The sequence below is a fragment of the Lipotes vexillifer genome, unplaced genomic scaffold (assembly GCF_000442215.2).
Source record: "Lipotes vexillifer unplaced genomic scaffold, Lipotes_vexillifer_v1.1 scaffold469, whole genome shotgun sequence".
Taxonomy (NCBI): Eukaryota; Metazoa; Chordata; class Mammalia; order Artiodactyla; family Lipotidae; genus Lipotes; species Lipotes vexillifer.
Window position 1 is genome coordinate 1,682,356 of NW_006788006.1, and position 26,992 is coordinate 1,709,347.

The 26,992-nt window shown below is 54.9% G+C and overlaps 2 protein-coding genes across 2 annotated transcripts in view; one reads left to right on the top strand and one right to left on the bottom strand.

Annotated features, from left to right (window-relative positions):
- The window catches only part of CUNH19orf44 (chromosome unknown C19orf44 homolog), a 17,867-nt gene extending 16,940 nt beyond the window's left edge, over positions 1-927 (top strand). The window contains exon 7 of the mRNA XM_007460991.1: positions 856-927. Coding sequence (XP_007461053.1) covers positions 856-927 — 72 coding nt within the window. The remainder of the gene's footprint in view (positions 1-855) is intronic.
- A 1,781-nt stretch (positions 928-2,708) lies between these two features.
- CHERP (calcium homeostasis endoplasmic reticulum protein) lies at positions 2,709-22,831 on the bottom strand. Its single transcript, XM_007460992.1, has 17 exons — positions 22,739-22,831; positions 22,256-22,429; positions 18,099-18,283; positions 16,854-16,991; positions 16,444-16,595; positions 14,762-14,873; positions 14,562-14,651; positions 13,038-13,281; positions 10,199-10,374; positions 7,963-8,398; positions 6,433-6,671; positions 5,296-5,429; positions 4,512-4,598; positions 3,966-4,109; positions 3,763-3,879; positions 3,181-3,275; positions 2,709-2,902 (listed from the first exon to the last, which is right to left on the bottom strand). The coding sequence occupies exons 1-17, from the start codon at positions 22,761-22,763 to the stop codon at positions 2,709-2,711; spliced, it is 2,742 nt and encodes a 913-aa protein (XP_007461054.1). The 5' UTR covers positions 22,764-22,831.
- Between the last annotated feature and the right edge of the window lie 4,161 nt (positions 22,832-26,992).

Sequence of the window (26,992 nt, forward strand, 5' to 3'; positions counted from 1 at the left end):
AAAAAAAAAAAAAAAAAAATGATCATTTGATGTCTTAATCTAGAGCAGTGGTTCTCAGCCCTGAGCAGCGTCAGACCCCTGAGGGCCTGACCACTGGGGTTGTGTTGGCAGCAGGGTGGGCCTAGCAGTGGGCGTTTCTCCCATGGGCCCATTGGGGACCCACTTTGAGAACCAGTGCTCTAGAGGCCTTCCCCCCTCCCCCATCTCTTTTGTTTCCTTGCAGTTTATTGGTTGGAAGAAAACAGGTTGTCTTGGGACTTCCCTGGTGGTCCAGCGCTTAAGACTGCGCTTCCAATGCAGGGTGTGTGGGTTCGATCCCTGGTTGGGGAAAAAAGATCCCACATGCCGCACGGTGTGGCCAAGAAAAAGAAAGAAAATAGGTTATCTGACGGTTTCCCACATCCTGGACTGGGCTGATTGCTCCCCAGTGGGGTCCTTTTAACTTGTTCCTCTGTTGGATGTGCATCAGTTGATTGGATGCAGGCTGAAGTGATCTGACTACGTCACCTGCCTGCAGCCCATGTGTGGCTGCCTGCTCTTTGCTTCAGGCCCACACCCTGAGAGTGGCACCTAAGTCCTCCTCCCCAACCTGTGTCCTCTTGAGGGCACCCCGGGTAGCCCTGCCCCTCACCGCAGTCCCTTTTCCCTTCCAGGCTCAGTCAGGGCTCACCCCTTGCAGGGTGCCTGCCCGGAGGCTGCCTGGGTTCATCTCTCCTCTTCTGTTTCCACTGCCACCTGGCATCCCTTCATTTTTTTTGTTAGCACCTGGGGATAGGCACCATCTCCAGGACCCAGAGCCTCAGTAGACTGAGGCAGCAGTGGTGATGGCTTCCCTGTGTGTCCTCTGCCCCACAGTACATCAGGCAACACAGGCCCACCCCGCTGACCATGGAGGCGGCCCTGGAGGAGGTGAAGAAGGAGCTGTGAACGCCGGGAGGTGAGACAGACTCGTGGGTCTAAGGAGCTGGTCCCATAAACCAGCCGTGACGCTCACACCGTAGTTCCCAGGGGACATTCCCAGAGGTGGGGGCAGGTGGCAGCCAGGACTCACCTGAGAGGAATCCCAGCTGCAGCCTTTTCTAGCTGAGTAGTTGAGCCCTCCCAGCCCCCATTTCCTCAGTGTGCATGGCACCCGAGAGGACGTACCACAGGCCAGTGGAAATGGAACCCCAGGTGGAGCTGTCACCACTCGTGGCAGGAGAGGATGCCAGCCTGTCTGGAGCCACATGGAGCCACGAGGAAACAGGACCAGGCGTCCACACCGGGGACTCCCAGGAGACACCAGGGCACAGCTTCCGACCTGACTCCACAATTCAGACGAAGTCTGCACTCAGGACGCACCTCCTCCCTCCTCAGCCTGAGCACGCTTCTTGACTTAAATGCACAGAGAAAAAGGTCTTTAAAAAAAAAGTCTTTATTTGAAGGCAAAACAGTAAAATCCACAAGAAATTGTTAACACGTTTACATTTTATCCTGAATCAGACACGTTTGAACAATTCACAGCTACAGGAAATCTAGAACAAAATCAAATATTTTATCACATCAGGTGGAAAAGTTGGAGAAAATTTTGCATCTTATTGAAAAGAATTTTTCAAAAATGTTTCTGTACAAATAAATGGCACCGCACCAAGCTGTCTGCAGATGCTGAGTGCAGCCGATCCCAGGCTGTCGCTCAGCAGCTCCCGGCAGAGGCGGCTCCCTCCAGCCTCACCTCCCTTTGGGGGCAGCTTGGGGCAGGCAAAGGAAGTGACAGAGCAGGAAGCAGGGCTGGTGGTCCCTCTCCACACTCTGGGTGTGAATGGGCCGTGGCACATGAGTGCTGGTGTGCGGGTTCCTCTCCGTGAAAAACACAAGTAGAGACACTAAGGGTACATATTCTCCAAGGGCGTCATCATTACGTGACCTGGAGATGCCTCAGATAAGTTTCCTCAGAACCTTTTGTTTCTGCAGCGAACAGCAAATGGCTAATGTTCAAACAAAAACAAAAAACAAAACAAAAACACCTCAACTTAAACAGCTTAAATAAGTCTGCACTCAGGGCTAGTGTGTCTCAGAGGAATCAGATTTCAAATTATCTCACTGGGTATCAACCTAGATCAGTATTTTTTTCTAAAACTCAACCATTTGGAGTAAAAATGAAAACCCTGTTTAACTTTGCAAATCAAAAAGGTTTTGTTTTTCCATTTTTAGAGCGAGCAGTACCAGCGCCTGACCTGAGCCTTCTCACAACACAACTGATGGGAGAGTGGGAAGGCCGGCCCCTTGGGCTGGGCTGGCGTGTGCCGTCAGGGCCCCTCCTCCATGCACGCCCACTGGTTTTAGAGGCTCAGGCTGAGGGGAGATGTGAGACAGCCGTTCCTTCAAATGACAAGAATTCTTATCCAGGGGTCTTATGTTTCTCACTTCCCTGTCCAGGGAAATAAGCTCATTGAAGCTCATTGTCGAGTTGCCTGGGCATCTCCTCGTGACTCTTGCTGCTACGTTAGAGCTGGTTTGCAGGTGGGGCCTGGGCCTTCCGCGCCATCAAGCGTGGCACTCGTCACAAGGCCTGCCGAAGTCTTCCTTCTCTTCTGTCGCTCTCCACAGATGGAGACAGTGTGAGAACCGAGCTGTCCCTACCATCTTCCACTGCCAGTAAGCCAAGAAGGGTCCAACAGTCCTCGCTGCCGGTGGCCGGCCACTGGCGTGGCTCCCTGCCCGCGCCGCGCCTACTTGCACTCGTCCCTGGCCTTCATGCGGGCGATGAAGGAATAGCTCTTGTTCCTGCGGTAGTTCTCGTAGGGGTCGTCCAGGGCCACACCCACGCCCTTGTACTGGTCCCACTTATCCCGGACGTCCCCCCCCTTGATGGGGTCCTGGATTCCTTGCTCTTTCACGCCGAGGCCGCCAGATCCACTCCAGCCTGAAGAAGAGAGGGATGAGTGGTTACGGCCCACAGAGGAAGCTGAAATTGTAGTGCATTTACCCTGACATGAAGTTAAATGGAAATGTGTTTGGAGAGTCGGACGACCTGCAGACGTGCAGTTTATAAACGGGAAACTAAGGGTAGTAAGAAAGGACGCTCAGTAAAAACCCTGCAGGCTCAGAAGTTCTGGTCATGAGTTAGAGCTTCCTCTGACTTCATCATCCCCCAACCCCGAATGCCCAGAGCGGATTGTTCCATCTTCCCAGGAACCTTACCCATTTTCACCAGCATCTGATGTCCTTTGTTCTCTTCCCCGAGCCTGGAGTCAGGTATAGGAGGTGCTGAATTAGAACCCAGACCAGCCGAGGAACTAAAATTAAGACAGGTTACATCTTTTAAAAAAGAGCTGATATATTTATTGGAATGAAAACTTAGAATATTACAGCGTGTAGCTTATACGCAGGGTCACCAGCATGAGATGGACACACACACACACATTTCGTGTCTCTAGCTTGCTTCTTTATCCTCTTCGCCGGCAGATAAGGGGGTTCCCTAAGACGGCGGCCCCTGCCTCACACTCAGCGGCACAGCCAGGCCACACTGGACCCGTAAAACGGTTAGAAAATAGAGAGTGCAGCCACTGCCTCAGGCTTTACAACGTGACTGCAGAGGTAACAGCGAGGTGTGAGATGAGGTGCCACTGTCACTGTGCTAGTGCTCGGGGGCCCCGAGGTGCCGCCTTGGCGCGGGCCACCGCCACTGCGTCTTCTAACAACACATTTCAACATTCACAGCAAAGCATCAGAGGGTTCCAGCGCTACCAGAGGTCATTCTGACAGTTAAGACAGAAATCTTACGGCGGGGTGGGGCTCCTGGACCGCGACCGACGTCTCCTTCCCGGGGAATAGGACTTGGACCGAGAGCGAGAGCGGGTCCGGGAGCGGCTTTGTGAGGAGCGTGATCGGCTGCGGCTCCTGCGGGGCCAGGGGAGAGGAGGCGGGTCAGGGCAGCTGCTGAGGAGCCTCAGGCCTTGCATCCCGAGAGGCGGGGCCCTGCTTACCTGGATCTGGAGCGGGAGTAGGAGCGGGAGCAGGAACGAGACCTTGACCTTGAGTAGGAGCCGGAAGACTTGGAGGACCTCGAGTTGGAGCGGGAGGAGGAGCGCCCTCGGCTTTTGGACCTGCTCCGAGACCTCGAGGGTCCGCTGCGGAGACAGGCCTGGTGAGCCGGAGCCCCACCATGGACTGCGCCCAGCCTGCCCCAACCCCCAACTCTAAAAGACCCCTGATGTGCCCAGTCCAGGCGCAAACACGCCCTTTCACATCAGGGTTGAATACAGACAATGGCAAGCTTCTCTCTCGTACTGGTGTTTTAACTTCGGCCTTGTGGGAAACAGCTCCTGGTGGCTCACAGCACCTTTATCGTAGGGTGCCAGGCCCACGACCCAGGCAGAGGCCAGAGCTGACCCCCCTTTGCCTGCGCCGGGCACGACACCATAGCGCGCCTGTCGGCAAAGGCAGAGCTTGCTCCCAGCTGACCTAGAATGAGATGCACTGCGGAGGCCTGACCTCCACACAGGTGGCGGGGTGGGCGGGTGCGCTCTTACCTGTTCCTCTTCTCCTGGCCTTTCCTCCGCCGGGCCCGCATTTTCGCTCGGAAGAACTCATAGAGGCCGTTCTGCTCCCAGCCTTCACTGTAAGACATGGGCGTCCCCTGTATGAACGCAAGCCTCCCTCCCACAGGGAACTTGTGAAAAAGTCACCAGGAATAAGCCCTACCCGACAGGCCTTCCCTCTTTCACTCAGGATGCTGAGCAAGGCCCAGCACAGAAAGCACTCGGGTGGTTATTGCCACAGGGCTGCCCTTTCTCAGAGGAGCGACCAGGCCCAGAGGCCAGGCTGCCCGCTGGGAGGTGGAGAGGCTAGACTGCACTCCCAGCGCTTCGTGGCTCCCACGCCTTTCCACGCTGGGCTTTCTCCAAATAGTTGAAGAGGGTCTCAGGGTTATTGTTAACTGGGGACGAGGAACTCTTGATTTGTGGGTGGATAGGCCCGTGGCCCCAAACAGGGCAGAAGACGATTTTAATTGAAGCGAGGAGGCCGCTGGAGAGGGGATCCCGAGGTAAGCTCTTGTTCTGATATCTCTAATGTGGTAAAAGCCTTTTATCGAGGGCCACTCTATGCGTGGCACACATCATGCAAGCTGGGGGAGAAATGGCATCTCCTAACCACATTTTCTCACCTGGGCCTCACACCGCCCTGGGTGGAAGGTGTGAGTATTCGGAGTCTTTCTTGTGAAGCAAACTGGGGAAGACAGGCCAGGAGAGGGGACAGGGGCCTCCCCTCCCATCACCAGCCCCAGCCAGCGCCTGGTCTCCCGCAGCCCCGTACCTGTTCCTGGGTCTGTCGTGTGACGGAGGGCTGTAAAAGGCCTCCACAGCCGCCAGCAGCCTCTCACTGGGTGGCATGGGGGGAGGAAGGCGGATGTCTTTAGGATCCAAAGGCTTATACTCGTGGTCTTCCAGCTGCAGCAGAGAACACAGCTGTCACTGCTCCCTGCTGGAGCCCATCCAGGGAACTGCGGGGGCTGGGGGAGTCGGGGAGCCGGAGAGCCGGGGGCAGGACACAGTTGCCCTGTGCATCAGAGTGCTGCCTCATCCGGCCCTTCCTGGGAAACCCCACCCTCCTGGAGGGTCTGGCCACACCAATACTTCAATTCCTAAGTGGGGTGGTTGAGGGCTCCATGGAAGTCGACAGAAGCTACAGAATTCTCTCTCTACAAAAATGCAGAGAAGACGTGGCCTCCAAGCTCAGGTGAAGGAAAAGAAGACCCCTGTTAATTCACCGACACGCCGTGGATCCCAGACACCCTCCCCTGCCAACCACCGCCCTGTGCCCAGGCGCCTACCCCAGGGGCCCTGCTATGTGCCCCTTTCTCTGCTCCACCTCCTACCCCGAGGGCAGCCCCGCTGGGCCCTCTGCCTCTGACTCCCTTTGCTGCCCCAGCGTGACCTGTCTCAGCTTCCAGTATGCTAATGTCTCAGAGGGGCCGGGGAGTGGCAGTGACCAGTACACCCAGCATGACCCTCAGAGCGCCCTGAGCCCCAGCCCTGGCTCCCTTCTGACCCCCCCTCCTGCCTTGCTCACCTTGCTCAGCTGGAGACCACCCCTTTTCTGAGAAATCCCTGTCATCAGCCCCTGGGCAAGGTGGCTTCCAAAGGCCAGGACCAAGAGGACCTGCACCTCACGCCCAGCCCAGCCCACTCTGAGCAGCTACCAAACTTGCAGCCCCAGGAGGGAGGCTCGGAGGGAGCAGAGGGGGACGCGGGCCTTGCTCACAGCCACACGTGAGCACGCGAAGTGGTGCTGCTGGCTCAGGCACATCCCCTCTGACTACTGGTCAGGCTCGCTGGGGTGTGGGAATAGAGAGGGGCAGGGGCCAATCGGGAAATGGGTTCCACCTGTGAACTTTCCACGTGGAGACCAAGCATTCAAGGCTAAGCTTGGCACTCAACTTGGCAACGTTACCTTCACGAGGGGGGCCATCAGCCCGGCAGGGAGATCGAAGTAGGGCACGTTGGGGACCAGGCTGGGGTCGTCGTGGTTGATGTGGGGAGGGCCCTGTCGCCGCATATGAGGGGGCTGCCCGTTGAAGCCGTGGGGAGGAGGGCCGAAGTCAGGGTGCTGGGGCCCACCCCAAGGCGGGTGCTCGTTGATCCCAGGGTGAGGCATGCGGTGGCCGGGATGGTGGTGAGGGGGTCCCATCTCTGCAAAACAGAAACTTGACTCAGGTCTGCCGCGAAGTTGAGAGCTGGGCAACGCCAACAGTCCGGTCGAGATCTCCAGGGTAATAAGCGCCAGTGGAAAGGGGCTCAGAATGGGGCAAGGATGCCCACACCCACTTCCTGGGCAGCCCTGCCCAGCACCAACCCTCCGGCTGCTTCATTCACTGCTCAGGGCCACACAGCAACGGGGGAGGAGCCGGGGCTCAGAGTGGCCTGTCCTGCACCCACAGCAGCACCTGACAGACCTCACGGGTGAAAGAAGGAACCACAAGGGAAATCACATAACCTTCAAACAGCCATGTTATGAGCCAAACTGTGTCCCCTGCAAATTCACCCCCAGTACCTCAGAACATGACTGCATTTGGGAATGGAGCCTGTAATGAGATGACTACTTTAGATGAGGTCCTATGAGTGGGCCCTGATCCAATACTGACCGATGTCTTTCTAAGAAAAGGAGATTAAGAGACAGACACACACAGAGAAGACCACGGGAAGACACAGGGAGAGGACAGCCATCTACAAGCCACGGGGAGAGGCCTCAGTAGAAACCAACCCCGCTGACACCTTGATCTCAGACCTCCAGCCTCCAGAACTAACTGCCAGAGAAGAATTCCCTGTTGTTGGAGGCACCCAGTCCCTGGTACTTTGTTACAGCAGCCCCAAGACACTCACACAAGCAAGAAACCTGCTACTGGTCTCCAAGCTCAATTTACAGTCAAGAATGGATTTGAGGATAAAGACTGAAAAGTAGGAGAGTTGAAATGAAATTTTTTAGAAAACAAAAGATCGAGAAAACTAAAGATTCTTCAAAAAGAAAACAGAACACCTAACGAAAACAGCAAGACAAGGAGCAGGGAATGGCACAAGGGCTGCTGGGCCTGGACTCAGTGGCTCGCTCACTCCCTGTCTGCCTGCCGTGGGGACTAGGGAGTTCCTTTTCCTTTCAGAACCCCATCGTCCTTCCTCTTTTGCGAGATACAGGGCCTCACACCTCAACAGCTGGCCTGGTGCCTGGCGGTGCCCACACCAGGGTCGCCGGTCTGCCCTCCTCTGTCACCCTATGACCCTCCTCCTGTCACCCTGGCTCAGGGCATACCAGGCCACACGGCAGGACCGCCAGCAGTGCCACCAGCCCGCTCAGAAGGCCGGTCCGTCAGGCGCCTCTTCCAGGCCCTGCCGGCGAGTGATCTGACCTTCTCAGGGATCACAGGGCAGGACAGGGACGTGATCCCTGGCCCGAGGACGGTGCCCCCGAGGGTGACCTTGCACTCACCAGCTTGGAAGTCCCCCTGAGGGTAGTCAAAGCGGTGAGGGTAGGGCGGCCGCTCGAAGGGGTGCCGAGGGGGGAAGTCGTCCTGCATGAAGCGGGGCGGGAAGCGGTTGAAGTTGTGTGGGTGTGGCGGCTGGCTGAACTGCGGGTGCTGCTGGTGGGGCGGGAAGGGCCCGCGGAAGTGTGGCGGCCGCTGCATGCGGAAGGGCGGCTCACGCTGGCCCCCGCCCCAGGGTGGCTGCTCGTGCTGGCTGTTCCAGGGGCCCTCGAACTGGTTGTTCCAGTTGGGGTCGGGCTGACTGTTCCAGGGGGCGTCGCGCTGGCCATTCCAGCCAGGGTCCCCACGCTGCTCGCCCCACATTCCCTCGTGGCTGTTGTTCCAGGGCGGGCAGTGGGGCGGCCCGCCCTGGTGGTGTGGGTAGGGGGGCTGCTCAGGAGGCTGCAAGGCAAAGAGCAGACGTGAGACCCAGCCTGCACTGGGCACGCGGGCCACCCAGCAGACACCTGCTGACCTCAGTCTCCGGCGGTGGAGGTGGCCCGGCCCCAAGCCCAGCACCCCCCGTAGCTGCAGGCCTACAGCCTGGCTGGGCACTGCCACCTTCACTCTGACGCGTGCAGAGGATGCTGTGGTGCCCGCCCGTCCCCCAGGCCCAGACTCTCAAGTGCTGTACCTGCATCTGGGCTGGGGAGCACCCCGACCCCATGCCTGACAGAAGCTGGGGGATGAACACCAGCCCACGAGCCCCTCAGTGGGTCAGTGCAGGGGTGCGGCCCCACCACTCCCAGGGCAGAGGCTGAGCCGCAGGGCCCACGGCAGAGCCCACCCTGACGACACCCCATCCCTGCCTGTTCTCCCTTTCCTGTCACTTCTCTTCCCTACGCTGCCTCCTGGGGTCACCTGGCCTCTCACACCCTTATCTCAGAGTCTGCTGTGTTACCAGGAAATGGCTTTCTGTAAGTTGAAGACCATAAGCCCTGGAGCTTGCCCAGCTGCTGCTTTGAAGACTTAAAGAGCCAGGACTGCAACCCAAACTCAGGGCCAGGGTGGCCTGTGCCTGGGTGAGGCTGCCCAGAGGGCCACCTCTAGGGTCAGGGCTGGGTGGCTCCACTGACCACAAGCACAGGGAGGCCGGCGCCAGCCGCCACACCCTCAGGTTCTCAAGAGAAGCCAAGAAGCCAGATTTTCAATATGGCAGCTATTTCAATATGTAAGACACCACGTGGACAGGCCAGGCTGTGGTTTCCTATTGTGGACTGTGGGTACACTGCTGGCCTTCAGTGAGGGAGCCCCACTGTTGTGAGCCTAACCTGCCAGTCCCCAAAAAGACTGAGCCGGGAGACACTAGGGGCATGTTTCCACACCAACAAAAGGGGGGAAGTGCCCCCGCATCAGAGGGCACCCAACACTGCAGGGCTCACAGCAGGCACCCAGAGGCAGGAGCTGTCTTTGTGGGGATGCCCCGTCTTTTGTGATGTTAAATCTCTTGTCCGGAAGCTGAGGGTGGGCTGGGGGGACTCACAGCCATGACACTGCACTTGTCAGCCCAGAACTGTCTCCCTTACGCCCCCTCCACACAGGGTCAACCAGGAGGGCCACACCCACCATGCCTGGTGGAGAGGCAAGTGGACACCCAGAGCTAGACCGGATCGCTCTAACCAGGTCCAGTGGCCAGAGAGCAAGCGGCAGGGTGTTTTCCAGTCATGTTATGCTGGATGAGAATGACCCCTGCCCTGGCCTAGAAGTTTCTGACTCCAAGGAACCTGGAGGGAGGGAAGAATGGACCAGCATCCCTGTCCCACAAAATGCTGCTAGCCTGGTATCTCTGACCTTTCCTTTCCTTACGAAAGCACCATGTTCTTTCTAGGGTGATGAGATGCTGACACTGCTGGTCAGACGAGTTAAAAAGGGAAGGAAACAAATCGCCTTGCTGTACTTCATGGTGTGAAACTTCTCAGCATTCACAGGAAAATGGGGACCTGCGTTACAGAGAAGCCCAGATAACCAAAGCTCCCGGAAAGGATGTAAAGGCCCAACTTTCTTCCCAGCTCAGTCCCCATACTTCGGGGAGACTATCACCTTCTTGCCACCCCCCCAAACCCCAGGCTCTGCTGTAGAACCTCGTTGCCCAGGGAGCCCTAAAAGCCCATCAACCCACATAGCAGCCATCACCCACCTGCCTGCCGTCCAGTTGAACCCAAGTGTGCCCCACCTGACCCTGCAACAAGTTCTAAGAGATACCTGCTGTTGGCCCCAAGGAGCAACGGGGTGAGGCTGGTCAAACCACGGGGGCTTGTTAGGTGGGATCTGGTCATGGGGCCCAGGGCCCCGGGGGCCGGTGGCAGCAGGGTCCTGGACCCCTCCTGAGGCGTCGTACTCAGAAGAGCCGGGTATCTGGATAGGAGGCTTGTTGTCATCTAGAACCAGGCAAAAAAGCACTCAGAGAAGGTGGCAGCAGGACGCCCCAACCAAAATGATCTTCAGCAAGCACCCAGGGCCAACCCAGGCTGGGCTCACTGCCCAATAAACCCTTGCTTCTTGACCCCACTGAAAACTGCCATTGCCTCCGGGAAGGCAACACGAAGAGAGGCCTGACCTTGGCCAGGAAACACCCCTCTCTCCTTTGAACGCTTTACAATAAGTATCCTACTTATTGATCGATAAGCCATATTGATTTTACTTTGCTCAAGGATTTTTATCAATTAAAATTTGTATTTGATTTTTGGCTGCACTGGGTCTTCGTTGCTGCGCGCAGGCTTTCTCTAGTTGCAGCGAGCCGGTGCTTCTCTTCATTGCGCTGTGCAGGCTTCTCACTGCGGTGGCTTCTCTTGTTGCACAGCACGGGCTCTAGGTGCACGGGCTTCAGTAGTTGTGGCACATGGGTTCAGTAGTTGTGGCTTGAAGGCTCTAGAGCACAGGCTCAGTAGTTGTGGTGCACGGGCTTAGTTGCTATGCGGCACGTGGGATCTTCCCAGACCAGGGCTCGAACCCATGTGCCCTGCATTGGCAGGTGGATTCTTAACCACTGCGCCACCAGGGAAGCCCCCATCATCACTTTATTAAGTACCCTTTTTGCATCTAGTTGAAAGATTTCTTCCCATCTGATCTGTTAGATTTTCTGGTATTAAACCATCCTTATATATTCCTGAGACATACCCTATTTGGTCATGACATACCTTTTAAATACTTTGCTAGATTTCACCTGCTAAGACTTCACTGGGTTGGCCAAAAAATGCCTTCAGTTTTTAAGTAAAAATAAAAGACACGTTTTTCATTTTCACCAAGAACTTTATTTTTTTTTTAAATTAATTAATTAATTAATTTTTGGCAGTGCTGGGTCTTCGTTTCTGTGCGAGGGCTTTCTGTAGTTGTGGCGAGCGGGGACCAGACGCGCAGGCTCAGTAGTTGTGGCTCACGGGCCCAGCTGCTCCGCGGCATGTGGGATCCTCCCAGACCAGGGCTCAAACCCGTGTCCCCTGCATTGGCAGGCAGACTCTCGACCAATACACCACCAGGGAAGCCCCAAGAACTTTACTGAACAATGTATTCACCCTTCTGTTCCACTACCTCCTGCCATTTTTCAGGCAACTTCATAATTCCATCTTCCCAAAACTTTTTATCTTTTTGAGCAAAGGACTGTTCCAGGTGCCTTTTACAGTGTTCCAGGGAATTGAACATTTTTCCATTAAGAGAATTTTGTAAAGACCAAAATAAATGGAAATCCGAAGGTGCAACGTCTGGTGAATACGGCGGATGAATCAGAACTTCCCAGCCAAGCTATAACAGTTTTTGCCTGGTCATCAAAGAAGCACGCGGTCTTGCGTTATCCAGATGGAAGATCATGCATTTTCTGTTGACTAACTCTGGATGCTTTTCGTCGAGTGCTGCTTTCATTTGGTCTAACTGGGAGCAGTACTTGTTGGAATTAATCGTTTGGTTTTCCGAAGAAGCTCATGATAGAGGGCTCCCTTCCAACCCCACCATGTACACAATGTCACCTTCTTTGAATGAAGACCGGCCTTTGGTGGGATTGGTGGTGGTTCATTTCACTTGCCCCACGATCTCTTCCTTTCCACACTATTGTACAGTATCTACTTTTCATCGCCCGTCACAATGTTTTAAAAACGGAACGTTTTCATTATGTTTCAGTTAGAGAATCGCATGCGGAAATACGGTCAAGAAGGTTTTTTCACTTAACTTATGGGGAACCCAAACATCAAAGCGATTAACATAACCAAGCTAGTGCAAATGATTTTCAACGCTTGATTTGGATATTCTGAGTACGCTGGCTATCTCCCGCGTGGTATAACGTTGACTGTTCTCAATTAATGTCTTAATCTGATCTTTATCAACTTCAACTGGTCTACCCGATGGTGGAGCACTGTCCAGCGAGATATCTCCAGCATGAAATTTCGCAAACCACCTTTGACACGTTTTGATCAGTCACAGCACCTTTTCTATACACTGCACAAATCTTTTTTTGCATTTCGGTTGTGTTTTTACCTTTCTTGAAATGATAAACTGTAATATGTCGAAAATGTTGCTTTTTTTCCCTTCTATCTTCAGTATTAAACTGGCTACACAAAAATTCACCAATTTTGATGTCTTTTTTAAAATGCACGCTGATATGACAGCCGTCACATACAATCTAACGAAATTGTTTTGAATGAAGTTAAAGACAACTAAGTGCTATTAGAGCCACCTTGTGGAAAAAACCGAACGAACCTTTTGGCCAACCCAATATGTACCACTTCTTCATCTTTGCTCAGAAGTGACACTGGGTTACATTTTTCTTTCTTTCCCTGTCCATGTCCACCTGGTATCAGTTATCCTAGCCTCGAAAAATGACTTGGAGAGCTTTCCTCTCCATTCTCTGGGATGGTTTGTACAGGAGAACTGTCTCAGTTGTAAGGACGTGGTTACACTTACCTGTGAAATTACCTGCCTGGTGCTTGTAAATAGATTAGAATCTGCTCCTCGGATTGGGCCTGAGACTACAGAACCAGACCCCTTCCTGGGGGAGGAGACTCTGCTTTCTGGAGGCTGCCTCCTGGGGGCAGGTGCTGAGGGAGCCACGTACCAGGCTGGGTGGTTGGTGGGATGGCCGGGGCAGGCGTGGGGGCGGGGGGTGGCGCAGGCGGCGGCGGCGTGGCCTTGACTTCAGCTTCCATTTGCGGCATCTGGATCTGTGGCTGCGGCTGCTGCTGCTGCTGGGCCAGGCTGTTGACAAACTCCTCGTGCTGTGTCTTGAGGGTCTGGATCTGCTGCTGGAAGGCCAGCTGCACCGGCTGGACCACCGAGGAGTACTCATTGATGAGGGTTGCCTGGTGGAGAACAGGGCAGCCGGCACTCAGGACATGAGACTCAAGGTCCGAGACCCTCTGGAGCAGCACGGGGACAAATGCCTGGGGAGCACCCAGAAGGTTGGGGTGATGCTGCGGGCAGCAAGGCCCAGGGACCCAGGGCAAGCAGGCGATTGTTACGTAAAACAATCAACTTGAGCTTGACAACCACAGAGCATCTCAATCTAGCCGAACCTGGTGACGTTTGGTGCTGGGCAGTTTAGAATTCCCTAACAATGGGAACAAGCAAGGACAGCCGTGCCCTGGAGTGCCACACAGACATTAAAATCCCACCACTGACAAACTCCTAGGACATGCTCACAGGCGGTACTTCTTACTCACTGTATGGCTTTGAGCAAGTCACAACCTCCCTGGAGCCTCAACTTCCTCACCTGTAAAATTGGACAATAACGGGACCTACCTCTGAGGACTCGGGGAAAATGCAGTGAAAGGAACTTGGGTAACTCAGTAACCATGAGCTGCTACCGCCAACTCAATAGGAGAAAAGCAGTGAATATCACTGTGGTATGGTGGTATGAGCCCATTTTTATCTATCAATTAAAAAAAGGGAGTAAAACTTAGAAAAAGTCTGAAATGTACTTTCCTCATTTGCCTTTCTGAGCATGAAAGCTTCTCCCCTGTAGGGAGGGTGGCAGTCAGGAGCATCACAGAGGAAACGGTCAACATATAGCTTCTCACATTCAACCAGACCTGTGCAGGAAGACATCTTCCGGCCTGGGAAAAGGGGGTGTGAACTGTGTCTTTCACCCAAGCAGCTGTAGATGGGGTAGCAACGCCGGCACCACAGGAGAGGTGACCAAGGAGATCCGGCCCTCCTCTCCCTGCTCTGCGGCCCCGACCTGAGCAGATGCCCCCTCAGAGAGAAGCAGATGTGCACACGGGACACTGTGCACAACACGATGACTGTGGCAGCCTAGACTATGCCAGGGTTTCCTCAGGCTCCCATCACACCTGGAGGACCAGAGCAAATGGGCCAAAGGCACCCCTGAGAGCAGAGCCTAAAGCAGGTAACCTGGTCACAAGCGCACCAGGAAAAGTCTGGCGGGCTCGCCTGGGAGGGCTCACTGGCTGCTGTGGACGGGGTGGGGGCCCCTGAAGCTGCTCCTCAGACTCTGCCTCCCACCACTCACCACCATCCCAGGGGCACGCCAGGGAGTCCAGTTGGGAAAATGCCACCAGGACTCTGAGGTCACCACCCTACTGGTGGTGCTCAGCCCCCAACTTCAGGGAGCAGCACACACCTGGTACTGGCCGAGCCCCAGGGCCGGGCTCTGTAACTGCTGGATGATGGAGTCATCAAAGTAGCCGTTCTTCTCCCAGAGCTGCAGGAGCTGGACGTTGGGGAGGAGGGAAAGGCCATGTCAGGGGGAAGACGAGTGCCACCCCCGCTAGCCCCTGCTCATCTCCCGCGCCCCCGCCCCCTGCCGGCTGCCCCCTGTACCCGGGCAATCTTCTGCTGCTTGTCCTCCTCCACGGCCAAGAAGCTGGTACAGTAGATGGGCACCACGACCTTCTGCAGGGCGGCCAGCAGCTCCCGGGCCTGCTTGCGCTGGCTGTGAGGGAGAGACCTTCCGCGCGTCAGGGCCCTGGGGCGGGACCCGGCCACGCGCCCGTTACCATCGCGGCTCCAGCCACAGCACCCTCTGCCTTCTTGGGACACGGGCCCCCAACCCGGCTGGGACAAGGGCTGGGCTCCCCACAGGATGGATGGACGGCAGTGGGAGGAGGGAAAGAACACAGCCTGGGGACTTTCAGAGCAAGGCCTCTCACCCTGGTCCCCTTATCAGTAAGATAACCCTTCTCTCCCAGGGTGGCCTAAGGATGGACAGATGCAGGCCTGTGAGAGCCCCAGCTGCCCACAAAGGCTGAGCTGGGGTTGCTGTGGGTACAGGGCCTTGTCCATGCAGCCTCACCCGGCACTGTCACCCCCTAGGCACGAGGAAACCTGGGCTGGGACCCCACGTTCCACGAGGCAGAGGGAGTGTGCGGGCTGCCAGATGCCTAGGAGCCTGAGGCCTGACAGGGTGAGGCGGCCTCTCGGGGGGCACGCCGCATAAATGAGCGTGGAGGGCCCGCAGCTGTACAACGAGGTGGCAGCGCCCGGGGAAGAAGGTGGGCAGCTAGAACCCCTCTCAGAGGCGAGCTCACCGGAGGGAGCTCAGAGAGAGCAGCAAGTGCCCGGGGCCGGGAAGCCAGGTTGGGGGAGGGAGGGCAGCCCAGGCAGGAGGACGGGGCGAGCCGCACTGGGCTTCCAGACAGTGAGGCTCAGGAAGCGGGTGGCTGGAGAAGTGCCAGAAACAGGGCTGTCTCTGCAGATCTGCCCTGAGTCAGCGGAGCGGCTGGCGGAGCAGGAGGCAGACAAGGTTCCGAACAGCTACTTATTTCCCAATGGCAGAGAAATAGGGGAAGGTGATGTAGGGAGCGCGTAGTGACACCGGAACCGCCTACGTGGCACATGAAGCGGGGAGGGGCAGGGCCCGGCTGCACGTGGGCAGAAGGGGCAAGACCTGGGTCTGAGTCTGCTGCCCTCACAGGAGCTGTCCCCCAGCCAGCCAAGTTCAAAGACAAACGTGGCAGCCAGTCTTCACAGCTACAGGCTAGCCATACTAGCACCGTGAGCTTTCCCCTGTCTCTGGCCTAGGCATCTGGTTTCTCGACTTAACCTTTGTCAAAAAGCACCGAAGAGGCCATGTGGAAATAAACACTGGCCTGGCCTTAGGAGGGCTGGGGGGTGGGGGTGGGGGGCAGAGGGTTAGCCAGGGGTACCCTATGGGAAGATTCCTGAAGCAGAGCAGAGTCAGGTGACTGAGGTGTGCGTAGGTCAGTAAAAGGGAGCTGGCAGCTGACAGAGACACTGAAAAACACCCAGAAACTGCCCTGAGAGCAAGGAGTGAGGGGACAGCGGCCCCAGGTGGGGCGAGGGGTCTGGGGTAGCGGCTGAGGTGGTGGGCGGTGCGGGTGGCTGTCCTCCCGATGGAGGGCTTGTGGCTCAGACCAACCCTCCCCCTGGGTCTTCGGAAGAGTGGTTCCCAGTCCCGGGACAGGCCAGGCTCCGGAGCGCAGAGCATCGGCCGGGAGAGGGAGAAGGAGCAAGAGGGAAGGCGGAGCTGGCAGGGCCCTCACCAGTGGTGCAGCACATCATTGATCAAGTAGATGAGGTGCAGCCGCAGCTCGAAGTGCGCCCCGTCGGCCGTGATGCGGTTCCGGAGGTGGCCTGCCATCAGCTCGCAGTGAGGTGGGGACTTGGCGTTGCTGAACATCCAGTTCTTCCCAGCCTGCAACAGGCAGGGTGGTGGGTGAGTGGGGCTGGCCTTCCCCAGGCCAAAGTGTACAGACGCCCGGGAATGTCGGATGGCCTCTGCCTGCCTTCCACTTTTCTTGGTGGGGGAGCCCACGGAAGTGCTCATGCGGGAAGGGGATGCGGAGACGGGGTGCCCCTAGAGCAGCCCTGGCCCAGACTGGCTGCAGGAGCTCCCACCTAGTCAGGAGCACCAGGTTCTGGGAGCACGCCCCCAGCCCCACCCCGCCCTCACCGAGATGGCATCTTTGGTGCAGGTGTCGATGATGGGCTGTAACAGGTTGTCAAACTCGTTCATGTCCAGCTGGGTCTCCTCCAGGAGCTTCTGCATCTGCTGTTCCACCGCGTGGGCCACGGCTGCTGTCACCTGCTCCTAGAAGGCCAAGTGGGACAGAGACTGTGTGAGGAGGGACCTTGGCCCAGGCCCAGGCAGGCTGGACCATCAGTGCCCTGCCCCCAACACTCACGCCCGAAGCCTGAGACACACATCTGTTAAGTCACGGCTGTAACAGGCAGAGCAGGCAGAGGATAAAGCCCGACAAGATACAGGGGGAGACAATGTCTCCCCGGAGATGACAGACAGAAAGATTAAGACCCAGAGGAACAAGGAACCTCTGCACGTCAATTCACCAAAAAAAGAAAGAAAAATGAGTGGCAGGTGTGAACATGGTATGGAGAGGACAAATATAAACAGTCACCAGTCAAATAAAAGCAGAACAACCTCACTAGCAACCAGGAAGTCCGAAATTAAAACATGACGCCAGACTTCTGCCCGTTAGGTTGGCAAACTGAGATATGGCTGAGACCCGGTGCTGCTGGGGGGACAGGCAGTCAGCCCCAGGGCTGGCTGAAGCCAGACTGCCCAGTCTGTGACGAGTTCCGTATGGAAACTGAGTAAGCATTCTGGAGCATTTTGTTTTCAATAACACAACCGTAACTTATGTCTTGACTCCAATACTAAAATTGGGGCTGGCGTTTCAGATATCTTTTCATCCATCTTATGTTTCTGGCAACCTATCCTATTGTATTTGGCCAAAGTACCAGACTGTGATGGATTGGGACAAAAGGGTCCTTCCCCACAACAGCTTAGGGTGACCTAACTAGCAGGAGCTGGTGCCGGTGGCACCAGAGGCCACCTGGATTCTGTCACACAATTTCCAATGTGCAGTCTCACTTGTCACATCCACTCCAGCACAACGGGTGTGTGGGTATCAAAGCTCGTGCAGTGACCTCACTGGGATGAGAAGCAACCTCCGTGTCCAGCATCGGGGTCAAGCTAACACAACATGGGTGGTGGCAGCACTGGAGGGATAATGACTGTCAGGTGCCGAGCCCCGGACAATGGGACATCCCCGTCCTCAGCGCTGACACCGAATATTAGCGTCAATGTACGGATACAAAAACTGAGGCACAGAGGGTGAACTCTGGGTACCCACCTCAGGTCAAGAGGGGCGGGGGAGGGGGAGGAGCTGGCCCATACCTGTCTGAGGGCCAGCAGGTGCTGCTCCTGCTGCTGCAGGTTCCACTGGCTCTGCTGGATGAGCTCGTCCATGGATGGGGTGCCCTGGGCTGGCGGGATGGGCGCAGCGGGGGCCAGCGGGGGCTGTGGCAGTGGTGGCAGGGCCGTGGCCGCTTCCAGCTCTGGGGCCTGCTGCTTGCAGATGACTGGCAGGAGAGGAGGAGAGGTGGCCCCTGTGAGGAGGTGGCTGGGGTCCAGGTATCCCCTTGGCCGCCTCTTGGGCAGCTCTGAGCCCCGGGGGCTCCCCTCCCTATACTCACCACCCAGAAGAGGACCCCTGCGATGTGCCGCCGCCATGCGTGCCCTGTATCATGGGGCCTAGCCCTGGACCCCTTCTGCCTTCCTGCTCGTCCTCTCCTCCGAGATCTCTGGCACTGTCATCTCACCACTCGCTAGCCAACACCGTCCAGCCTTGCCCACTGTCCTTCGGCCCAGAGGAAGCCTGAGCCTACCCCCTCCACCTTCTCCACACTTGCCTGGGCCTGAAGAAACAGCCCCTCCCCGAGGGGGTCTCTCAACCCCCAGCAACCTCGGCAGCTATTTCTAATGCCTGCTGTCCCCCAGTCTACTCTCCCCTTTCAAGACAGCAAAGCCACTGGACCTCTGGATGGCGACCAGCAAACCCACGCACCTGCAGCCCTACGGCAGGAGCACGGCAGCACCTGACACATGCTGTGGCCTCCCCACACCCCACCCTTTGCCTTCCTTCCACTGACTCTACTCCTCTGCATTCAAGGGTCAATCCATATTGAGGCAACGTGGGATGCCCTGTCCTGCTAGCAGGAGACTGCATTGGGCAGGTGCAGGCCCCAAACCTCGTCAGATGAGACGGGAGGGGAGGACTTGGGGGAAGGGTCCCTGGACAAGATGGCCTCCACCTCTGCATTTGGGCCTCGGCTGGTCTGAGCGTGACCACGCTCTGCTGGAGCCCTTCTGAGTCCCACTCTAAGGGGGCCCAGCCTTTGGACAAAGCCATAAAAGGACGGTGGGGTGCAGGGTGTCATCCAGGGCCCACCACTGCTTAGGTCTGAGGCAGGCCTTCACCAAAGGCACCTTATGGGACTACCCCCACCCCCTGACTTGAGCTCTGGATCCTACCCTCCCAGGGACGCTGCTTCAGGAAATGTGTCCTCTCGCTCTCCTTCCTTCATTTTCTCTCTTTACTGACTCTGCCCCAGCAACATCTAAACACACCAAAGTCTTTGATCTTCAAAAGCTCCCTCTTCATCCATGCCCCGCTCTCAACAATTTTACAGCTAAGATTCATCTTCAATTCTTCATCTCCCCTTTATCTCAACCCACAGAGGTCTGGCTCCGCCCACCCACCCCAACCCCAAAGCCACTGCGGTCATCCCCACTCAGCCTGATGGCCCCATCTCAGCTCCTTGTCTCATGTGGCCCGTGTGGCCATCCCCTTGGCCCCTTCTTCCTCTATCCGACCCTCACATACCGAGATGCCCAGTCTGAGAATTAAGCCCCCTCCTCTGAGCAAGCCCCCAGGGGAACATGACATCTTCCTGTGGCTGCAGTTAAAAAGTGCACTCTATGACCCCTAAATCTATCATCACCATCCTGGATTCCTCAAGCTTTGGGTCTAATTACAGACCAAATAGCCACTGCTTTCCACCGGCACCTCAAACAGGCATGGGTTCCCTCTCACCCTGCGTTCCACCCCCTCCAAAGCTCCCCTTCTGATCCGTGGCTGGTACAGCTACACCACATACCCGAGCCAGAAGTGAGAAGGTTCATGCACCTTTCTCTCCCTTGCACTTCACACTAACAAGCTGCCCCACACAGTCAAGTCACCCTCCTAGATCACATGCCAATCTATGTGTGTCCTGCCATCACTGCCATGACTCTGCCGTCACCTGCATCAACCTGGGAACTGGTTTCCCTGCATCCAGTCCTGCCGTCCCTCTCCTTCTCTACTCTGTGGCTGTAGTGCCGCTGCTCAAAGCGTGGTCCAAGGGCCAGCCCCAGGCGACGCCAAGACTAGACAAGCACAGAAACGGCGAGGGAGTGTTTTGGCACTTTTACAGCAATTTGATGTTTCACGATGCACGTTTTTTCCCCCATTTTTTTCTTTGCTTGGTCGTGCCACGTGACTTTGGGGATTTTAGCTCCCCGAGCAGGGATTGAACCTGGGCCCCGGCAGTGAAAGCACCCAGTCCTAACCACTGGACCGCCAGAGAACTCCCATCATTGTTCACATTTTTATTGTACTTTGCCAAACTGTACTTTTTGCAACAGATCAGAAAAAAACAAAAAACAGTCCTTCACCAGAGTCGGTAAGGCGCCAACCTCAAGCGGTCCCAGGACTCAGTCTTCTCAAATCACCAGGGTGAAGGGCTGGCTACAGAGAACACAGTCCTGAAACCCTTCTACAGCTTCCCCAAAGCTTCCAGAATTCCTAAGTCCTTGGTAAGCCAGCCCTCCCTGCTGTGCACCCTCACTTCTGGCCGCTCCAAGAATCCCTCCTTCTCTGGGCTTCAGGCACCCTGAGCTTTTGCCCCCCTCCTCCCAGCCCCTCCTAAGGCTCATGCCTCCATCCCAACACTCCTGGCTCCTCAGTTTCCGTGTGTCTAACTCTGACACGGACTTTAATGGCAACGGAGATATTCTTACCTGCAGAAAGCATTTCCTGAGTCCCGATCTTCCCCTGCTAGAAACACCCCAACTTCCCCCCATTATGGCACCAAGTCCCAAGCAGCCCCCGAATTATGACTTTCAGGGTGGGAGTGGGCTCCCCTCGCAGGGGAAGCAGCTCTCACCTCATGGTCACTTGAACCCAAACACCATCCTCCCCTGCCCAGTTATGCCACCCGCATCAATATCCAACTGGCGCTTCAGTTCACAGATTCTACCCCTTAATCCCACCTGTCCCCAAGCCCACTCCCTTTACTCAACTCGCCGACTCAATTCAGACTTTACCACCAACTGCCATGCCAGCCTCCACTCACACTCCCTCCAGCCTGTTCTCCACGCAGGCCACACAAACCTGACCCACCTCTCCCTTGTTTCAACCTCCCTTGTGGCTTCCCACTGCCTACAGCAGAGGTTTTAAAGTTGACGTGCTGGGGCTAAGGAACGGTTGCTCCAGAAACACATAAATGGGTACATTTTGCCTAGGCAACCTGAAATCTTCCCCAGCCTCATCTCAAACCTTAGACAGGCACCAGAAGAACCCCTGGATTAAGGAAGAAAACCAAAACTTTCCCCTGGAAACTTTCCCACTCCAGATCAACCCCCTCCCCCATCTACACACATCTACACTCCAGCCATGCTAGGCCTCTTATGATTCCTCTCCCGGCTCTCAAAAACACACTGTGCTTGTTCAAGCCACTGTACCTTTGCTATGTCTTACAAACTATCGATCACCTACTACCTGCTACCTATTAGGCACAACACTGACCCAAACAAGGTCTGGTTGGCCTCAGGGAGCTTGTAGTCCAGGGAGCATTCACCTTTCAATGTCCACCTACTTGGCAATCTGAAACACAACGTTATCTAGAAGCTAGGGATTTGCTACTGAACAATACAGATGTGAACTCAGGAACTATTTATCTGTTATTCAAAGACCAGCTAGAACAACTGACCTCATCTTAAATTCTCTTAATTTCAAGCCGGAACCTTGAAGCCCAAACCAGTGAACATAAACAGCTGCAAAGAACTAAAGCCCACAGGACAATTAGTTTTGATCTGGACTGCAACCATCTGAAATGCACAAAAACCTTGCTGGACCGACAGAGAGCCCGCAAAGGGGGGTGGATGGCACCTGCCAGGAGGGTCCCACCCAGTCCGGCTTCTATCACTTCCTCCCTGGAAAACACTGAAGCAGTCACTCTACTCGCTGATCTCAGACATCATGTTTGCAAAAGAACAGAAATCCCTGATCCGGAGCCCAGAAGGAGAATCGATAACCTCGCTCTCCATGACACTCGGACCCTGAAGCCGCAGGGCTGTGAGAACAGCCGAAGGAATCGTGAAGGCCGAACTAACCCATTTTCACAGAGAAATAGCATGCGACCCAAAAGAAGGCGTTTTGTGGCAGAGCCCGAAAGTGGAACCAGAGAAAGGATTCGCTCGAGGGGGCGGCCTGAGAGCTGGAGAGGACTCACGCTGCTGCTGCTCTAGAGCCAACTTGCACTTGTAGTAACTGTAGAACTCGCCTCCGAACAGAAACGAGAATTTCGGGTTATCCTTCTGCTTCTCCATCGTCATCTTTTCAAACTCGGGCCCGTTCCGGGCCACGAACTGGGCCAGCTTGTCGATGACATTTCGGAGTTCCTGGTCTGGAAGACGGAGAAAAGGCCACGCGGGGCGTCAGCGAGGACCGCCCAAATCCGGGGGCCCTGGCTTCCCGGCCCGCGTCCGCGGGGCCGGGGTCCCTAGGGGTGGGCCCAGGAGCAGCCGCCCTTCTACGGGTCCCGATAGGGGCCAGAAGCGCTCCGGGAATGCGGGGATCCGCGGGAGAGGCCGCAGGCGAACCCGGGAGGACGAGCCCCGCCCCCTCCTAGGCCCGGGGACCCCGAAAGGCGGGGCGGGTCAACAAGGGATTCCGGGGAGAGAGAAACGGCCCCCGAGCCCGGGCTGGGCCTCACCATCGGGCGGCAGCGGCATCTCCATGGCTCCGGCTGCGGGGAACGTCCTCCACCGCCACCCGATCGCCCACCAGGGCCGTCTGCGGAAGCCGGCCGGAAGTGGCGCGAGAGAGCCTTTTACGGCTGGCCTCGCGGGCTGCTTCCGCCCGCCACTTACGGCCGTCGCCGGGAAACCCCGGAAGTGAGGGCACAAGGCGGGAGGGAAGAAGCCGCGCGAGGCCGGGCGCGCAGGAGGGGCTAGCGAAGTGTACGCGCAAGGGCTTTCCTGCGCATGTGCGGAGTGGGCTCTTGTCGCGCGACGCCCGGGAACTGCTAGAACTGAGCGGACGGCCGTTATCCGCGGCCGGGGCGTTTTCTCAGCTCAGCGTTGCAACCCGAAGGCTTGGCCGGCCTCGTTCTCCGCGGGACTAGGGGGCCTGGGGTGTTCCTGCCCCGGTCAGGGCCTGTTTCCTCCTCGCGGGGCGGCGGTAAGGAAAATACGAGGTGAGGTGCGTCTGGGCGGCTCCTGGGCCGCGACGCCTGTCACAGGCTCCCGGGCCCGCCCGGAGGTAGAAGCAGAACCGGGAGGCTATGGGCTTGGCGGGGATGGAACTGAGCTTATTGAGGTTCAAAAGGAACTCCTTTCCGTTCGATTTCTTTCCCTCGATCCAACGCTTTGGTAAGGAAGACTTTAGGGCGAGCGGACCCCACCCGCACCCCCGCCGGCCTCAGACTGAGTGCGCCTCTTTGGGGCTCGCGTGGCTTCTGTGCAGTCATTCAAGCAGCGGGGAAGGAGTGAGCGTCCAGGACCTACGGGTGCTGGGCCTTCTACGCTGCGCGTGCAGAGGGCAGGGCGCCACACTGCAAGATGCATTTACGTTGTATCCGAAACGATGATGGTAAAGTTAACGCATGCTAATAGTGGGGAAAATTAACAAGCCGCAGCAAACATTAGGGAAATGTAGACTGTGGACTTGCCCCGTAACGTGACTCTCGCCGTGAACATTAACACTTTAGTTGGCTATACCTCTCTATTTTATGAAAATATCTGTGTGTTTTAGATACATTTCTTTTTTTGTTGCTACGTAACTTCTGACGCTTATGGATTGTCTCCTGTACGCCAGATACTGCCTTAGACCAGAGGCTGGCAAACTTTTTCTATAAAGGGCCAGATAGCAAATATTTTAGGCTCTTGTGGCCAAGAGCCAAAATTGAGGCTATTATGTAGTGCTTATATAACCAAAGAGAAAAATGTCCAGAACACTTTTTCTTGGTGGAGTTTAAAATATAGCAATTGAGTACAGTTTAAATAATTTAGGTCTAATGAGAAGAATGGAGTGCTTTTCTGGGGATTCCAAGTCAGTCTTTCCTGTCATCAACTGATTGCAAATGTTCACCTGTAAAGACCATTCTTGGTTCACAAAAAGGCAGGTTGGGGCTTCGCTGGTGGTGCAGTGGTTGAGAGTCCGCCTGCCGATGCAGGGGACGCGGGTTCGTGCCCCGGTCCTGGAAGATCCCACATGCCACGGAGCGGCTGGGCCCGTGAGCCATGGCTGCTGAGTTTGCGCGACAGGCTCCGCAACGGGAGAGGCCACAACAGTGAGAGGCCCGCGTACCACAAAAAAAGCAAACACAAAAACAAAAAAAAAGGCAGGTTGGATGTTGCTTGTGGATGAAACAATGAACGAGTCAGACCTAAGTTCTTGTTCTCATGAGCCCACAGTCTCATGAGACCCATAGATCAGTAAACAAATATATCATCTCAAAGGTGTTATTGAGGAAAACAGAGGGTGCTAAGACCATGATAAGGGAGGAGGGTGGTGCCTACACTGATAGGGTTATCTGAGAAGGCCCTTGGGCAGTGAGGTTTGCACTGAGATCCCACTCCGGAACCAGCTATGTGAACAGTCCAGGCAGGGGGAGTGTTCTGTTTAGTATATTGCTCAGTAATCTGGATAGTGTGATTTTTCCATGCCAGTAAAGAACTGTATCAAGAAGCTTTAACTTCTGATCCACCATGGATAGATTTCAGAGATAGCACTCATTTTTGTGAGTTGAAGATACACAGCACTTATCAGATTCTTAACGGGATCTGTGAACCAAAACACGTTACAAATCTGGTCATTTTTAATGACTGCATAGAACAATGTGGTGTGGATTTACCATAATTTTTTGAAGCCAGACCCTATGAAGTCTCTTGAGTTGGTTCTACTTTTAAACCACTATTAAAAGTTTTAGTGTATACATAGATCTTGTGGTCAAAGGGTTTGCACTTTTAATGCTGACGTTGCTCAACTGTCCACCAGAAAGGTTGTACACCCATGACTACTGCTATCATACATTCATCTCATAGTGTTTAAAATGCCCTTTGAGACTGGATATTTAAGCAACACAAGGCCTCCCCCAGGCTCCTTTCAGTGGGCCAAATCAGAATCCGTTGGTCAGGAGAAAGCAGTAGAGAGAGTTGCTAGAAGTAGAGGCTCCTGCAGACCGACATGGTCTCCAAGGACCTGGGAACAAAAGTCTTAAGTAAGCAAGTAAAATGCACACCCCTTGGTGAGATGAACTTGCTGAGGGGCCCACCGAACAAGCAAAAAGGAAAGAATTTACAACCCACACGCATACCCACTTTGGTCCTGCAAATGTGCTGTGAGGAATTTATCCTAGATTAGAAGCATGTGCAACATTGTGCGCTGCAAACTCATCCCATTAAAATAGGATTTAATGTGCAGCAATAGGGGTTGGTTAATTGTAGCATATCTTATAATACCATGTACACAGACAGAATCAAGGGATAATATTTAGTAACAAGGGAAATGTTTCTAGCATATTTTTTTAAAGCAGTTTACAAAGTAATATGCCAGTTTTGAAAGAAGTGCATATATCCTCTCCAGAGGCAACTGCTGTGTCCAGCTTCCTGTGTATCTTTTCAGAAATAAACTATTCACAAGCACCTTTGTATATCTCAGCGATATATTTTGGAAGTTGTTCTTTATCCCATTCTTTTTGACATCTGTATAGTCTGGATAATTTTTTGGCTTTAGTAATTTTTTTCTAACTTAAAAAATATATAGACTATAAAAATATACAGACCAGAAAAGTTGTTACTAAAAAAAGTAGGGGGTTGACTGAGGAAATCTAGGCCCATCTAGACCTATGTTCTCAGTAAAGCAAAGCTTGGTGTGACCGTCACCTCATCTGCAGTAACTGAACCCCATGTGATCAACTAGCTGAAGCCATGGCAGGAGGAATGTCATGTGGGAACAGAAGAAGGTCCTGTCCTGTTCTAGACATGAGCATTCCTTGGGCCTGATCATGTGTCACCAAACGAACCCCTGGTCACAAAGGAGCTGCCCTGGGGAGAGAAAGGAGTCCAGTGTCTGGGAGCAGACATCCCTGAGGAGGGGTTCGGGCTCTGGTATCTGAGCAATGAGGCCATCCTTAAACCTGGCCCTGCCTGACTTACAAGGCAGTGACACCATCCCCAGCAGAGCCTCTTGAGGCCCTGCTGGAACCACAGCAGACAACTGCAAAGTGACTTGGGTCATCTGGACATCAGGGTCTTACTTTAGCAGTGTGGCCAAGGCAAGTGAATTGAAAGGATCCCCTTTGATTGCACCAGCTCCTCTTCCGAGTGTATGACAAACGTGAGGAAAAACAAAACCACTCACTTCATTGAGGCTGCTTTGCAGGGCAAAGGGCCCTGGGCTTGGAGTCAGACACTTGGGTTCCAGGCGTGTTCCATGGGCCAAGCCTGACTTTCTCTGTTACCATTTCCCTCTGTAAAATAGGGCTAATACCTGCCTCTTGGGTCCTGATAGTTAAACAAGCATATATAATATAAAATGTGAAGTAAAATACTCCATGAATTGAAAATGCAAGCCAAAACATTCCCATATGCCACTGGAATAATTACCCTGTACTTCCTTTAGCATTTTCTGCCCCACCTCCAACACAGCACTTGTGTGCTCCTTAGTCACACTTCCATAAATTAAACTGAGTGCTCTGAGGGTAGAAGGCTTACATATCTGTTTCCTGTACTTGGCACCATATGCCAGTTTTGAAAAAAGTGCATATATCCTCTCCAGAGGCAACTGCTGTGTCCGGCTTCCTGTGTATCCTTTCAGAGATAAACTATTCACAAGCACCTTTATATATCTCAGCAGTATATTTTGGTGCTCAGTAAATCACTGAACAAAAGGATTATGAATTAAAAGGATGTGGGCAATTGTTATAGGAGAAACTCATACCCATCATCTATGATTGAAGGAAATT